We start from the raw sequence: 17,500 nt of genomic DNA on the forward strand, positions 1-17,500 counted from the left end.
GTGTTTCATTCCGATAAAGTGTATTGTGTGTTGTGTGCGTACTTGTGTTGAAGTGTGCTTCATATTATGTTTCTGTTTGACAACTTATTGTTTTGTAAGATTGTGTGCACATAAGACTGGCCTATAAATTCTGTCACTGTCTTCACTTGGAACATTCGGCTCCTGGTCCAGGTGATGCCAACAATTCTTGCAAATCCTTATTAACAAGAACGGGGTGTTTGCGCCACTATGGGGATGTCTGGAAGGACTTTTAGGTTCCTCATCGTGCTGCTCGTCACGGGAAGGATTTCAGGTAGGTTAAAAATGTGCTTTGACATCACAATTGTAAGTATTCAGCACCACTACACTACACTGTTATATCCACTTGATACTACTAATCATATTACTGTAAATGTAAACATCTCAGTTTTTTTATTGCGCCAAAACCTTTTCAATCCAATTTTGTATCAAACATCTACATTTACAAATCTTACTTACAATTTTGACAAAACACAAAAATAATATGTAAATTTCACATGGAAACAATATATTTTTTAACTTGTATCAGCATCTTTATCTTGATATCCAAAATGTTCTTTGAACTTCTTGGAGTTGACCTCTGCTCATTGATGATGAATGTTCCATTCATCTACAGTATGCATAATTTACTCATTTATCATCAATATAGATCACTTTAGCATCATTATTATATAGTAATTTAATCAATACTATACTATATCACACGCATATAAAAGACAAATTTGTCAGTGGGATCCTAGAAGCACATTTGCAGGCAAATTGGTAAAATATGAGCAATAAAAAAAAGTGCATTTAGTCTTACAGTAAATCTGTAAATTCAGGATCAGTTACTGCATACTATTCATCCACGTTTAAAATTACTGAGGTTGACTTCCATTAATGTTAAACGGAAAAAAGTACTACTGATTTGTATTAGTGTTGTCCCCAAAATGTATTTCAATATTTCTCGGTACTTTTTGATACTTTTCTAAATAAAGGGGACCACAGAAAATTGTATTATTGGCTTTATTTTAACAAAAAATCTTATGGTACATTAAACATAAGTTTCTTATTACAAGTTTGTGCTCAAATTAAATAGTGAATATACAAGACAACTTGTCTTTTGGTAATAAGTAAGCAAACCAAGGTTCCTAATTAAGCTGCTGATGTATGCAGTAATACATCGTGTCATTTTCCATTCTATTATTTTGTCAAAATTATTAAGGACAATTGGTACCAAATGAATTATTATTCTACTTGTTCATTTACTGTTAATATCTGCTTATTTTCTGTTTTAACATGTTCTATCTACACTTATGTTCAAATGTAATAATCACTTATTCTTCTGTTGTCTAATGCTTTACATTAGTTTTGGATGATACCAAAAAATTGGGTATAAATCCGATACCAAGTAGTTACAGGATCATACATTGGTCATATTTAAAGTCCTCTGTACTTTTTAGAGGCGGTATAGTAGCAAATATAATTTATTAGTGTCGCGGTACTATACGAATACCGGTATTTTGCACCTGTTTGTGTGTTTGTTGGTCTGCACAACATGAGGTTCAAATGGTCAGTTAAACTTCTAAACGAAAATAAATTCCAACATGTATTGGAGTTTACTTCAAAATGTAATGAAAATCCAAACCCCTGACACTGTTTGGTATCAGACGTTTTACTCAGCGCGGACAATGAATAAATTGGGGCCATGAGCAGAATGTGATTTGAAGCCAAGAAAAAAAACAAAATTTATTTTCCTATTCATCATAGACACATTTGTGATCGGCAGACAATGGTGTCCACTGGCGCCACTTGAAGGTTGTCAGTCTTGAGCTGGGTGGTGGTATTCAATAAAAAAAATACTCTAGGGTTGATTTTGACATCAGACCTAATAAATGCTCTTCGTCACTTTTTGTACATAGGGATTGTGGAGTCCTTTTCAGAAATTAAATCAACAAACAGCCTGTATTTAACACGGTTGATTTTTCTTAGGTTCAGATGTTTCCAGCTGTGACACATGCCATGACGAAGCAACATGCCAGCCGTCACAGGAAAGGGGGGACTCCTTTACCGGCTTCTCATGTGTCTGCAAAGATGGCTTTGTGGGTGATGGTGTCAACTGTTACGATCGCTCTACTTGCAGCGACGGTTCATGTTGTCTCCGAGGTTACCAGTGGTCACCTGAAAGTGGCTGTGTGGACGTTGATGAATGCTCCCTCTCCGACTCATCTTGCACGCGGCCCGGGGTTTGCCAAAACACAGCAGGCTCCTACGAATGTTTGACCCCAGCTTTGCTTTCCAGATCTGGCATTTCTTCACCACCTGTCCAGTTCAGATGTAGAAATGGTTCGTGTCCAGCAGGCATGGACTGTATTGGAAATAATGGGATGAGCTGTGTAGACCCTTGTGAGAGCTACACTGTCCTCAACGATGCCTGGCGTTCCACAGAATTTAGATACAATAATAGCAACCAGGCCAATTGTGACCGAAATGTTCAGTGGCAAGGTTGGTATCGTCTGTTTCTGGGGGGCAATAGTGCACGTATTCCCGATAGATGTATTGAAGAAAACATGTGTGGAACACATGCACCTCTATGGATAACGGAACCTCATCCCACACAATCGGGTGAAATTGTAACTCGCACTGTGTGTAATGCCTGGGCGAGGGAATGCTGCCATTTTGATTCAAATACCATCCATGTCAAGCTGTGCTCTCGAAGAGAGTCCAGCTACTACGTGTACAAACTTGTCAAGCCATCCACATGCCGTCTGGGCTACTGTGCAGGTATTATTCCATTCAAGGCATTTTCGTAATACAAACATAGAATAAAATCCAATTTGCATTGTCTGTAGGTGTAGGAACCAAATATCGTTCAGTCAAACAAAACTTTTTTTGTGCTCAGAGGTTGACGTAATAAGTTCTTCAACATTGGAACCTGAAGTTTCCCCAGTGGAGCCAACAACTACCATCAGTGAAGCGCCTCACACTCTCTCAACAACAGTGGCCTCAATAAAAGAGGGTGAGGTTCTTCTGGTAAATGGTAGAAACAGCTCCTGCGCCGGAAGAGTGGAGATCTTCCACCGTGGACAGTGGGGAACAGTGTGTGATGATATCTGGGACCTAAAGCATGCCGAGGTGGTGTGCAGACAGTTGGGCTGTGGCAGAGCCTTATCGGCCCCACAGAGAGCCTACTTTGGACAAGGCAGAGGACCCATTTGGTTGGACAATGTCATATGCACCGGCAGTGAATCAAAGCTGAGTGAGTGCAAACACCAAGGGATTGGCTCACACAACTGTGGTCACAACGAAGATGCTGGCGTGGTTTGTGAGGGTAAGAAGAAATAGGTTACAGACTTTGAAATCTCTAGTATGGCCCCACGTGGTGTAAAAATGTTAGCCGACAATCCTCAGATACAAAGTTTGCAGTTTGATCAATGTCATGATGTTATTAGTTCCAAACTGTGTAGGCTGACATACATTAATGATATGTGTTTTTCTGTGTCAGCTGCTTCACCCCTGAGGCTGGTCAACTCTGACAACCGTTGCTCTGGAAGAGTTGAGATCTACCATAATCGACAGTGGGGAACAGTGTGTGACGACGTGTGGGACCTCACCAACGCTAATGTGGTGTGCAGACAGTTGGGCTGTGGCAGAGCTCGGTCAGCACTGCACAGTGCAGCTTTCGGACAAGGCAGGGGACCCATCTGGTTGGATGACGTCCGTTGTTATGGCAATGAAAGTTCTCTAGCGAGCTGCAGACATCGTGGATTTGGAGCACACAACTGTGATCACAGGGAGGATGCAGGCGTCATTTGTGAAGGTGGCTTTAATTTCTTTAGTTATTTGAATGATCATTTGGAATATTACACTAAGGAATGAAAATTGATGCTCCCACAATATCTTCTTCAGAATCGGACGCTCCACTCAGGATATCTCGTCTTATTTGTGGCTCTGACAAAATCCAAGTGGGCCTGAATTCAGTTAGCACAACAAGCGCTGGTTATAACCCACTCACTGGCAACCTTGCAGTCCACAACTGTTCCTGGGTCAGGGTGCAAGATGATGTCGTGTGGTACGAAGCTGATGCTCAGGCAGATGCTTGTGGAAACAAACTGACGGTAAAAACAAACACAATGTACTGTACCGTATTAGGTAGTTATGCATTTTATTTCCAAGCAAACGAACAATAACAATTGATTATGATTTAACCATTTCTCCCATTGGCACGGTGCATGCTCATTTTCAACATGTAAGGATAGGAGTAATTTTAGATCATAAGTGTTGTAGATAGCCAGTCATCAGGTCTTGGTCATCAGCAAAGGGGGAATGGAGGCATACTTACCAACCTTGAGACCTCCAATTTCGGGAGGTGGGGGGTGAGGGGGGGTGGTCAGAGTTGGGACGGAGGCGTGTTTGGGGTCGTGGTTGGGGCGTGGGGCGTGGTTAAGAGTGGAGGAGTATATTTACAGCTACAATTTACCAACTCGAATATTTCATATATATTTCATATATATTTATATATATGTATATGAAATACTTGACTGTCAGTGAATTCTAGCTATATATATGTATTTTATTATATATATAAATAAAATAAATAGTTGAATTTCAGATGGCACCTATCAAATACACTGTAATAAAAACACAGTTGTTCTACTAACTGTACTGTGCTTGCTGGTTACTAAAAAAAAACAACAACACTTACCTTTCACTATTTGAGTAACTTTTGTTCTGCCATTTGCGTACTGGCGAGCGATCTCTGAATCTGGGAACATACCCTTCACGGATTTGTTGTAGACATCCGCAAAGGAGAACGGGATGTTGCTTCCAGCTATCAGCATAGCCATCTTTGTCTCAGCATAAGTTACACCATTGGGTCTCAGTTTTGCGAGGTGGTCCATAATACTGGGTTGTGAACGATGCTGCGCTGCGGACGCTTTGTGCTTCGCTGACCGTTCATGACTGAGTATATCAGTTCATCCACCGTGTTAAATTGAGAAGTTTGTTCTACAAAATTTACAGGCAACATACCCCTTGCCCGTTGTCTGTCTATCTGTGTTGGCCCTGCGATGAGGTGGCGACTTGTCCAGGGTGTACCCCTCCTACCGCCCGATTGTAGCTGAGATAGGCACCAGCGCCCCCCTCGACCCCAAAGGGAATAAGCGGTAGAAAATGGATGGATGGATACCCCTTCCCCTTCGAGCTATCCTGGATAAACTGAAATTCTTGTTTCCATTAGTTTTGGAACTTGCAAGCGTATTTCTTCATTTTGCTCGTCAACGGTGTAATATAGTGGGATGGAGTCAATGACCAGGCGAGGTGATGAAGTTACGTCTCTTTACTGTGGGCTCTTTACTCCCTCACTTGACATCAGGTGCGCAACACCACGTAAATCGTTGGCCAATCAAAAAGCAACCCCATAACGCTATAGCCAACATTTACCAGGAGATGGCAACAGACAACATAGATCACTCTATTACAGACGACGTCACCATGACTGTAACTTCTTCGTTCCTCAGCTTCGTCTCCTTGTGTGTGCAGTTTTTTACTAAAATCCGTAGATGTAACGTGATTGGGCAGGCAAGCTGTTTATATACTGTAGTGGGAAAGCGGACGTGAAAACAGGCTGTCCCCACTCAGGTCCGCATGGAGCTGGAGGGGGCGTGGCCTCCATCTCCGGCTGAATTTCGAGACATTTTCGGGAGAAAATTTCTTCCGGGAGGTTTTCGGAAGAGGCGCTGAATTTTGGGAGTCTCCCGGAAAATCCGGGAGGGTTGGCAAGTATGAATGGGGGCAACTGAACACTTCTTGATTGTTGAAGACATTTCATCTTACATCCTGAAGACTTCTTCACGTCTACATTTTAGGTGTGGACTTTCCTTCATTTATATCCTTGGTGTGTTTATCGCCAACGGATGGTCACAATCGGTCAAATGTTGGCTTCTCAGTCAGGAAACATAGGGTTCGAATCATGCGCGAGTTTTCTCTGAGTACTTCGACTTCCTCTCACATTCCAAAAATATGCGCACTAATTTAGTAAGGGACTGAAATTGCATACTAACAATATGAATGTGAGTATGAATGAATGTTGTTTGTGTGTGTCCTGTGATTGGCCTCTTAATCCAAGTCAGCTGGGATAGGGACCAGCATACCGTTAACCCAAATGAAGACAAGTGCTAAAGAAAATAAATGAATGAATGGATGAGAAACCTTATGGATGAATGACTCTCTTAAGTACCTCAATCACTAAGAACTTATTTGAATTGTCAATGTTTCAAGTCATGATTTTGTGTTTTTCAGACCAATAGCACACATGCCATCTATTCCAACAGTTTATTCATCTATCCAACAATCAACACTTCATTTTCTGTCCCTATGAGTCTTCCTTTCTCCTGTGCTTATCCCCTGGAAACAGAGAGCAGACTAAACGTGGCCATCAGCCCATTCCTGGCGTGAGTAGTCCATTCATCAATTGGGTGTTTATGATTTGTCATGATTTGCAATTATTTTAGTAAATAAGTTGACTTAAAAGACATCCGTGTGTTTTATAATTTATTCAGGGCTGGAAAAAATAATACTTGTGACCACTAAACTTTAGAATAATATTATAAATGAGAAAAGGAACTCGGAAATAGTTTTCGAATTTATGTATATTTCATTGACAGGTTGGAAGGCAGTGTTGTTGGTTCAGGTCCCAGAGCTAGAGCCTCCATGGTCCTGTTCCACAACTCCAACTATACAGAAGCTTATCCAGCAGGTGGGGTGGTCCTTCCAGTGGGCTCACCATTATATGTGGGGGTCTCTGTGGACAAGAGAGATCCCAGCTTGGCAGTTGTTTTGGAGGACTGCTTCGCCTCCCATTTCTCAAACCCTGGCATCCCTGAGCGATACTCCCTCATCTACAATAAGTATGTCTACGCTCAGTTGGGTAAATCATCACCAAGATGCTTGGAGAATACTGCCGATAAATTACTGTCTTCCATTGTCTTCATCAGATGTCCCACTGACCGGCAACAAGTCTCAGTGGTTGAGAGCGGATCATCCCTTCGGGCTCGTTTTTCTGTCCTGTTCTTTCTTCCTCAGGGAGAATACCGGAATGTATACCTCCACTGCAGCCTTAGCTTGTGTGACCGCAGGAGATACACCTGCATTCCGGTGAGTCACATTTCAATTCTACGTCTGTAATTGTTTTTAATGTTTTGACATGCTCCCACCATCTAGTCTTGCACAAGGAGAGCACAACGCTCTACCTCACAGATTCCAATCAAGCCACTGACCATTGGACCAATCATTTGTGAGTATGGGTTTCAATAATATATGGACATAATAATTATGTTATCACACCCTTGTCTTCTTGATTTTCAGGGGACAATTCATCTGAGTGACATCAAGGCATTGAGCTCATTGTTTAACAAAGTTGACTTTTTTTTTGAAGTAATTAAAAAAAGATCAACAACAAATCATCATGAAATTATTTTCTAAAAATGGCAATCAATGGAGTTTTAATTATATGAAAATAAAGGAACAACATATTTTCATTCTCCTGGTCTTTATTACAGCAAGTGAATGTTCATGATCTGATGTCATATCTGTCCTCTGTTATATTACAGTAACTACTTAAAAAAAACTATACTATAATACAACTATGTAATATTACAACTTTGTTGTATTACAATTTTGTGATAGTACAATTTTGTTATGCTTTTTTCTCCCAGGGAGATCCCAGAAAGTACACACTAAAAATGTTGGGTTAACAAAAAAACCCAATTTTAACCAACTGCTGGTTCAGAAAAGGACAAGCCCCTTATTTCAGTTATTTTAACTCATCATTTTGGGTTAATCTTTTCAAGCCAACTCTTGTGTGACTTACTTAACCAAAAAGTTGAGTTGTGATAACTTAATGTTGGATTATTCCCAACCAAACTATTGGGTTTCATTATTTAACCCAAAAATTGGGTTGTGCTAAGTCAATGTTGGTTGATTCATAACCCACCTATTTGGTTTAATTTTATTTAACAGAAAAGCTGAGTTATGCTCACTATAATGTTGCGTTATTCCAAACCCATCGATTGGGTTGCACAATTTAGCTCTCCTTGACCCAATAGTTGGTTAAAACGTATACATTTTACTGCTGGTTTGTCCTACTCTTTCCCAAATACTGATCAAAATTATTTTTATTTCATTGAAATATGTTTAAAAGCAAGATATGAGTGACATTTTTTTCAAGAATTGTATGATCATAGTAGTCCTATAGAGTATGCTCAAATATTTTTATGTACATAAGATGTGTGATTGTAAATCATTTTATTGAGATTAACCCATAATTAAATTCCCTTCAAGAAAAACATGCCTATTTAATAAAAAAAAGCTTTTTACCCAAAGATGGTTCATAGTTTTGATAACCCAGAAATCAAGTTAAAATAATACCCTTATAACCCAAAAAATGGATTGCTCTTCATAAAAATAACTCCAACATTTAACCCAACACTCGCAACTCATAAAATGGGTTATCAAAATGACCCAGCATGTTTTTGTGTGTACCGGAGATGATATGAGGACAAAAAGTATCTTTTAATTACAAAAGTGAAGCATAATAAAAGATGATGATCCTGGTAAGTAGTGCCAGGATCATGAAAGTTAACAATACACTCTAAATAACGTAGGGAAACAAAAAAAATATGTCACTGGTGGGAGACAACCAGTCACACAAAAAGTACAAAAAAGGAGTACACAAAGAGGAGGCCTCAAGGAAAGACATGAGGACTGAACAAAAAATACAAAATCGAACAACAGGCTATGCAGCAAAAATGCTTAGCAAGTTGCAGACAAGAAGCATGGAGAAGAGTTGGCGTGGCAGGAACATGATGGAAAGATCCCTTGACACCAGCTTTGCTCAGTCACTCCCGCCTTTTCCTGGAAACCATGGCAACAGAAAAAGAACAATAGGAGAGAAACTTCACCAGCAGCAGGCATAAAAAACAGACAAGTGAAGTTAATTATATTTGTATAGCACTTTTCTCCAGTGACTCAAAGCGCTTTTACAAAGGGAAACCCAATATCTAAGTTACATTTAAACCAGTGTGGCTGGTACTGAGAGTAGGTGGGTAAAGTGTCTTGCCAAAGGACACAACGGCAGTGACTAGGATGGCGGAAGCGAGGGTCGAAGCTGGAACCTTCGAGTTGCTGGCATGGACACTCTACCAACCGAGCTAAACCGCCCCATGGTAGCGGGGGTGTATATTGTAGCGTCCCGGAAGAGTTAGTGCTTCAAAAGGGTGTGGGTATTTGTTCTGTTGTGTTTATGTTGTTACGGTGCGAACGATCTCCCGAAATCTGTTTTTCATTCTTGTTTGGTGTGGTTTCACAGTGTGTCGCATATTTGTTACAGTGTTTAAGTTGTTTATACGGCCACCCTCAGTGTGACCTGTACAGCTGGTCACATCTTCTTTTGTCTTCAATGTGACCGAAAACAATGACTGTTTTCATACTCCCCATTTCTGTTGTGACATGTGTTGTTGCGTAAACATTGAATATCTAAATAAAAGAGGAGACGTAAACCTTTTTCGTCAGACCGTGGTGCAGGACTGTACAGAGGGTACAGTGGCCATGTCTCTCCTCAGATCTGAGTCTAAATTTAATTCTGTCTCTGTTTGAAGTCGCAGACGATGACATCACATGTTTGATGGCTCCTCACATATTCACATTGTTTTTAATGGGAGCCTCCAACAAAAAGTGCAATTCGGACCGAGAAAACGACAATTTCCCCATTAATTTGAGCGAGGATGAAAGATTCGTGTTTGAAGATATTGATAGAGACGGACTACAAAAAAAAATAAAGATAAAATAAAAAGTTTAAAAAAACAAAACGCGATTGCATTGGGACGGATTCCGAAGTTTTTAGACACATTTACTAGGTTAATTCTGGGAAATTCCTTATCTTTCTATTGTGTTGCTAGTGTTTTACTGAGTTTAATATTACCTGATAGTCGGAAGGGTGTCTCCACGGGTGTCTTGACGCGCAGTGTCTCAGGGGATTCGACGGCAGCTATGGACGGCACAAGCTCAGCTTTTCTCCGGTAAGAACTGACTTTTTAACCACAATTTTCTCACCGAAACCTGCTGGTTGACATGTGGTTGGGATCCATGTTCTCTTGACCACGCTCTGATCCATAGGAAACTTTCACCTCCAGGAATTTTAAACAAGGATTCACCGTGGGTTTGTGTGGCTAAAGGCTAAAGCTTCCCAACTCCATCTTTCTACTGTGACTTCTCCAATACTAAATGAACAAATTGCAAAAGACACAGATGTCCAAAAAACTGTATAATTATACCGTTAAGGCAGACGACATTTAGCTGTGTGTGTGCGCAGCGCTCATACTTCCTAAAAACCTGTGACGTCTTGCGTACACGTCATCATTACACGACGGTTGGAAGACGAAACTCCCGGGAAATTTAAAATTGTAATATAGTCAACTAAAAAGGCCGTATTGGCATGTGTTGCAATGTTAATATTTCATCATTTATTTATAAACTATCAGACTGCGTGGTGGGTAGTAGTGGGTTTCAGTAGATCAGGGGTCGGGAACCTTTTTGGCTGAGAGAGCCAAGAAAGCCAAATATTTTCAAATGTATTTCTGTAAGAGCCATATAATATTTTTTTTTAACACTGAACACAACTAAACGCGTGCATTTTTAAGTAAGACCAACATTTCTAGAGTATAATAAGTCTCTTATTCTTTGGAATAACATTGTTATTCTAAAGCTAACTGTGGAGGGGACGTGGCCTGCGGGCCTGCAGCGAAGCAGGGTGTGCCAGGACCGGCCTCGAAATCAGCGACAGGTGCGTAGATAGCCCATCTGGGCCTTGTTATCTAATCACCTGTCGCTCTGTTATAAGCAGCAGCCAGAAGGAGAGACGGGGTTGAAACTGGAGCCAGAGCGAGAACGAAAGAGAAAAAGATAATTGCTGGAAAGCAACTGAGAGACTTATTGAAAAATAAAACAATATTGTAACCCTGAAACAGACTTTCATGTCGGTGCTTGGTGGTCTGAAGAACCCCCAGGAGGGCAAGCCCCACACTAACCAATAATAAATAAATAACTTCTTACCATTAACGCGACTTCTTGAACATAAAAAAGCATGAGAATGTTTTATATTTTGAACGTTATTTTTACCAAGTGGAATAATTCATTACTTATCGTGTCAAGCGATGTCAGCTCAGATTTATCCGAGAGCCGGATGCAGTCATCAAAAGAGCCACATCTGGCTCGCGAGCCATAGGTTCCCTACCCCTGCGGTAGATCTTTAAAGGTAAGTATAATAAAAGTAGAGTTTTGCTCCCTTCAGCCACCGAAGGGGGCGTACTTAAAGCACCAGCGAGATACTTTGCAGCGACCAATTAAATGAGCTCCAGGGAGCGAGGGGCGCGGTCATCCCTGCCCTTGCATCAGTACTGTATGCGAGGTATAAACTCGCATCCAGTACTGTTGTTTCTGACAGGGACGTAGATTGACATGCAGGAAAACTAATCAGAATTGGCCCTGGCATGGGCTAGGCGGGACAATTACACTTCTGCTGTTGCCATTGGAAGAAGAGGTTTAGAGGCTTACGGACCAACTTCCTGTCTATGGTGGACGTGTACACAAAACAACTCTGGACTTTTCTCCCTAACAGCCGCCGCCATGTCGAATAACAACGCCAGCAACAACTTAATCATCGCCCAGAGGACCGTGAAGCAGCTCCGGTTCGAAGCCAGTCTTCGACGGATCAAGGTGCGAATGGCCAACAAACATCAAACTAAGCGCCTGTTGAATGGCGAAGATAAAGTGTGTTGGTTCATACAAAATCAACACCATGCTGCACATCAACTATTGACCTTTATTAACACTTAAACTAATGTTGTTTTTAAATGTAATATAGTTGTAGATGACAAACACAAGGTTGTCGCTAGTCACGTGACTACTTAGGAAAAAGCCAATGGGGTTGAACTTGTACAGTACTGATTATACTGTAAAAATAATTTTCTTTTACATGAGCATAATTGGTAAAGAAGAGTGTTGCTACATTACAGTCATTAGTCTGTTTGAAGGTGTTGTTCTTAAACAACTGTTGCCTCTCCAGGTGTCCCAAGCTGCTGCAGAGCTGAGAAACTTCTGTCTCCAAAATGCCTCCAAGGACCCACTCTTGGTCGGTGTCCCCTCCAGTGATAACCCCTTCAGACCCCCAAAGTCCTGTTCCTTGTTCTGAGGTACACATTGGTGATGTACTACATTTCCTTAAAGGCCTACTGAAGTGAGATGTTCTTATTTAAACAGGGATAGCAGGTCCATTCTATGTGTCATACTTGATCATTTCGCGATATTGCCATATTTTAGCTGAAAGGATTTAGTAGAGAACATCGACGATAAAGTTCGCAACTTTTGGTGCTGATAAAAAAAGCCTCGCCTTTACCGGAAGTCACGGACGATGATGTCACAAGGGTGAGGGCTCCTCACGTCCTCACATTGTTTTTAATGGGAGCCTCCAGCAGCAAGAGCTATTCGGACCGAGAAAACGACAATTTCCCCATTAATTTGAGCGAGGATGAAAGCTTCGTGGATGATGATATTGATAGCGATCGTTTCAGATGTAATTAGACACATTTACTAGGATAATTCTGGAAGATCCCTTATCTGCTTATTGTTTTAATAGTGTTTTAATGAGATTGTAAAGACATACTTCGAGGTCGGGTGGCTGCGGAACACGCAGTGTCTCAGAGAGAAGCCGAGTAGCCAAGCTCACAGCTGCCTTTTAAACAGCTACTGCAGGAGAACGAATAATCCAATGATGTCTCCGGTAAGATATATATCACAATTTTCCCATCCAAATACATGCTGGTTGACATAGAGAAACATGTTCGCTTGACCGCTCTGTGTTAAAGCCTCACAACAAACAAAGAAACGCCGGCTGTGTCTCGGTGCTAAAGACAGCTGCAATACACCGCTTTCCACCAACAGCATTTTTCTTTGTAGTCTCCATTATTAATTGAACAAATTGCAAAAGATTCAGCAACACAGATGTCCATATTACTGTGTAATTATGCGATGAAAAGAGACTTCTTTTAGCCGTAACTGGTACTGAGCTAATATTTCCTGACAGTTTGTGACGTCACACGCACGCATCATCATTCCGCGACGTTTTCAACAAGAAACTCCGCAGGAAATTTAAAATTGCAATTTAGTCAACTAAACCGGCCGTATTGGCATGTGTTGCAATGTTAATATTTCATCATTGATATATAAACTATCAGACTGCGTGGTCGGTAGTAGTGGGTTTCAGTAGGCCTTTTAAACTGCCCTCAGATTACTTAGTACAAACCCTGTTTCCATATAAGTTGGGAAATTGTGTTAGATGTAAATATAAACGGAATACAATTATTTGCGAATCATTTTCAACCCATATTCAGTTGAATATGCTACAAAGACAACATATTTGATGTTCAAACTGATAAACATTTATTTTTTGTTGCACATAATCATTAACTTTAGAATTTGATGCCAGCAACACGGGACAAAGAAGTTGCGAAAGGTGGCAATAAATACTGATAAAGTTGAGGAATGCTCATCAAACACTTATTTGGAAAATCCCACATGTGTGCAGGCTAATTGGGAACAGGTGGGTGCCATGATTGGGTATAAAACAGCTTCCCAAAAAATGCTCAGTCTTACACAAGAAAGGATGGGGCGATGTACACCCCTTTGTCCACAACTGCGTGAGTAAATAGTAAGACAGTCAGAACATCGTTTCTCAAAGTGCAGTTGCAAGAAATGTAGGGATTTCGGCATCTACGGTCCATATCATCAAAAGTTTCAGAGAATCTCGAGAAATCACTCCACGTAAGCGGCATGGCCGGAAACCAACATTGAATGACCGTGACCTTCGATCCCTCATATGTATTTATGTACATGTGTGTGTATATATATATATATACATATGTACATATACATGTATATGTATGTATATGTACATATACATTTTTATTTAAGTGTATATGTATAGATACATATATGTATCTATACATATATATATATATATATATATATATTTATATATATATATATCAATATATATACATATATTTTTATATAAATGCATATATGTATATATACATATATATGTATCTATACATGTACATATATGTATATACACATATATATGTATGTATATATAATTTATATATATATACACATGTGTATGTATATATATATACACACATATATATGTATATATACATACATATGTGTATGTATATATTTATATACACATATATGTATATACATACATATGTGTATTTATATATATATATATACATATATGTATATGTATACACATATATAGTCTGTATATATATATATATATATATACTATATATATATCCAATCCATCCATTTTCTACCGTTTATTCCCTTTTGGGGTGGCGGGGGGCACTGGTGCCTATCTCAGCTACAATCGGGTGGAAGGCGGCGTACACCCTGGACAAGTCGCTACCTCATTGCAGGGCCATCACAGATAGACAGACAACATTCACACTCACATTCACACACTAGAGCCAATTTAGTGTTGCCAATCAACTTATTCCAAAGTGCATGTCTTTGAAATATATATCCATCCATTCATTTCCTACCGCTTATTCCCTATGGGGTCGCGGTGGGCGATGGTGCCTATCTCAGCTACAATCGAGTTGAAGGCGGTGTACACCCTGGACAATACATATATATATATATATATATATATATATATATCCATCCATCCATTTCCTACCGCTTATTCCCTTTTGGGGTCGCGGGGGGCGCTGGCGCCTATCTCAGCTACAATCGGGCGGAAGGCGGGATAAACCTGGACAAGTCGCCACCTCATCGCAGGGCCAACACAGATAGACAAATAACATTCACACTCAAATTCACACACTAGTGCCAATTTAGTGTTGCCAATCAACCTATCCCCAGGTGCATGTCTTTGGAATATATATATATATATATATATATATATATATATATATATATTTACAAACCCCATTTCCCTATGAGTTGGGAAGTTGTGTTAGATGTAAATATAAACGAAATACAATGATTTGTAAATCCTTTTCAACCCATATTCAATTGAATGCACTACAAAGACAAGATATTTGATGTTCAAACTCATAAACTTAATTTTTTTTTCAAATATTAATTAACTTAAAATTTCATGGCTGGAACACGTGCCAAAGTAGTTTGCAAAGGACATACATATATATATACATATATATATATATATATATACATATATATATATATAAAAGGTGTTACATCACCTTTTCTTTTAACAACACTCAATAAACGTTTGGGAACTGAGGAAACTAATTGTTGAAGCTTTGAAAGGGGAATTATTTCCAATTCTTGTTTTATTTAGAGCTTCAGTCGTTCAACAGTCCGGGGTCTCCGCTGTCGAATTTTACGCTTCATAATGTGCCACACATTTTCGATGGGAGACAGGTCTGGACTGCAGGCGGGCCAGGAAAGTACCCGCACTCTTTTTTTACGAACCCACGCTGTTGCTGAAATAAGCAGGGGCGTCTATGATAACGTTGCTTGGATGACAACATATGTTGCTCCAAAAGCTGTATGGACCTTATAATATATGTGTGTGTATGCATATATATATATATATATATATATATATATATATATATATATATATATATATATATATATATATATATATATGTATATGTGTATATATGTATATGTATGTGTATATATGTATATGTATGTATATATATATATGTATATGTATATATATGTATGTGTATATATGTATATGTATGTATGTATATATATGTATGTGTATATATATATATATATATATGTATGTATATATATATGTATGTATATATATATATGTATATATATGTATGTATATATATGTATATATGTATATATATATGTATGTATATATATATATATGTATATATATATATATATATATATATATATACATATATTTGTGTTTTAGCAAGTTGGAGATTTATTCCGTATTTTGTTTATAGTCATATCAAATAAAAATGCATTAAATAGACAAATGCAACTTGGATTACAACATGATATTTTGTAACATACCAAACAGTGTCATTTCTCTTAATATCTCATTGACAAAATTATTCATACCCTTGAAGATCATAACTCTTAAGAACAGAATTTGAATAAGGTATTTTCAATCAGGTGTTGAAAACACCTGTAGATGTGATAAGAACCATAACGAGCAACAATTAAACTGATTGAAAAAGACTGTAACGCTCAGCTTCTTGTAGATGGTCAATGGTGTATTTGCAACATGGTGAAGTCCAGGGAGTGGTCAAAGAAGTCAATAGAGGAGGTAATTTCTCTTCATAAGAAAGGATATGGATATAAGAAAACAGCAAATACATTACACATTCCAAGAGACACAGTTGGGAGTGGTAGAAAGAGGATGCTGTGTGCAACTGCTGTCCGGTATTTGAAGCGTACAGTGGTGAAAAACCCCCGGGTAACAGCTGAGGAACTACGACAGGACATTGCAGAGGCAGGAACGCAAGTTTCGTCCCAGACAATAAGGCCCGCACTACGAGATGAAGGCCTCCATGCCAGAACTCCCAGGTGCACCCCACTTCTGACTACCAGGCACAAAAAAAATAGACTCCAGTATGCCAAAAATCATCTGGACAAACCCCAAAGGTTTTGGGAAACTCTTCTATGGAGTGATGAGACAAAACTGGAACTCTTTGAGCCTCAGAATCAACGTTATGTCTGGAGGAGAAAAAATGAAGCTTACAAAGAGATGAACACCTGGCCTACTGTTAAGCATGGTGGGGGGTCAATCATGCTCTGGGGCTGTTTCTCTGCCTCAGGTACCGGGAATCTCCAGCGCGTTCAAGGCATTATGAATTCTATTTCCTACCAGGATATATTAGCTGCAAATGTCATGAAGTCAGTGACGAAGCTGAGGCTTGGGAGACGTTGGACCTTCCAACAGGACAACGATCCCAAGCATACCTCCAAATCAACATCAGAGTGGTTGCAGAAGAAGGGCTGGAAGACTCTTGAGTGGCCTTCACAGTCGCCAGACCTAAATCCTATAGAAAACCTGTGGTGGGACTTGAAGAAGGCAGTTGCAGCATACAAGCCCAAGAATATGAATGAACTGGAGGAGGCCTTTGCCCAAGAGGAATGGGCTAAAATACCTATGGATCGTTGCAAGAAGCTTGTGTCCGGTTATGTATCATGTTTGAAGGATGTAATTACTGCCAAAGGGTGTTCTACTAAGTACTAAAGATGCATGTAACTAGGGGGTTGAATCATTTTGTCAATGAGATATTAAGAAAAATGTCCTTTTTTGGTATTTATTAAAATACAGTGTTACAATTTAAGTTGCATTTTTCTGTTTGACACATCTTTATTTGATATGACGATAAAAAAAATACGGAATAAATGCCCAACTTGCTAAAACACC

General features: G+C 39.4%; 2 protein-coding genes across 3 annotated transcripts in view; both read left to right on the top strand.

The window, feature by feature from the left end:
* The first annotated feature begins 164 nt into the window (after positions 1-164).
* Positions 165-7,521, top strand: LOC133538590 (uromodulin). The gene is made up of 10 exons (XM_061880246.1): positions 165-292; positions 1,990-2,781; positions 2,900-3,328; positions 3,503-3,817; positions 3,907-4,115; positions 6,298-6,449; positions 6,663-6,905; positions 6,993-7,152; positions 7,219-7,291; positions 7,363-7,521. The coding sequence occupies exons 1-10, from the start codon at positions 229-231 to the stop codon at positions 7,380-7,382; spliced, it is 2,457 nt and encodes an 818-aa protein (XP_061736230.1). The 5' UTR covers positions 165-228; the 3' UTR covers positions 7,383-7,521.
* Positions 7,522-11,494: 3,973 nt separating this feature from the next.
* The window catches only part of si:ch211-286b5.5 (uncharacterized protein LOC100003596 homolog), a 7,560-nt gene continuing 1,554 nt past the window's right edge, over positions 11,495-17,500 (top strand). The window contains exons 1-2 of one of the 2 annotated variants that reach the window (XM_061880603.1): positions 11,495-11,769; positions 12,119-12,245. In XM_061880603.1, coding sequence (XP_061736587.1) covers positions 11,680-11,769; positions 12,119-12,244 — 216 coding nt within the window. In that variant the 5' untranslated portion in view covers positions 11,495-11,679 and the 3' untranslated portion in view covers position 12,245. The remainder of the gene's footprint in view (positions 11,770-12,118; positions 12,246-17,500) is intronic. The other variant, XM_061880602.1, reaches the window with a different exon arrangement.

Source organism: Nerophis ophidion, linkage group LG20, assembly GCF_033978795.1.
Source record: "Nerophis ophidion isolate RoL-2023_Sa linkage group LG20, RoL_Noph_v1.0, whole genome shotgun sequence".
Classification (NCBI taxonomy): domain Eukaryota; kingdom Metazoa; phylum Chordata; class Actinopteri; order Syngnathiformes; family Syngnathidae; genus Nerophis; species Nerophis ophidion.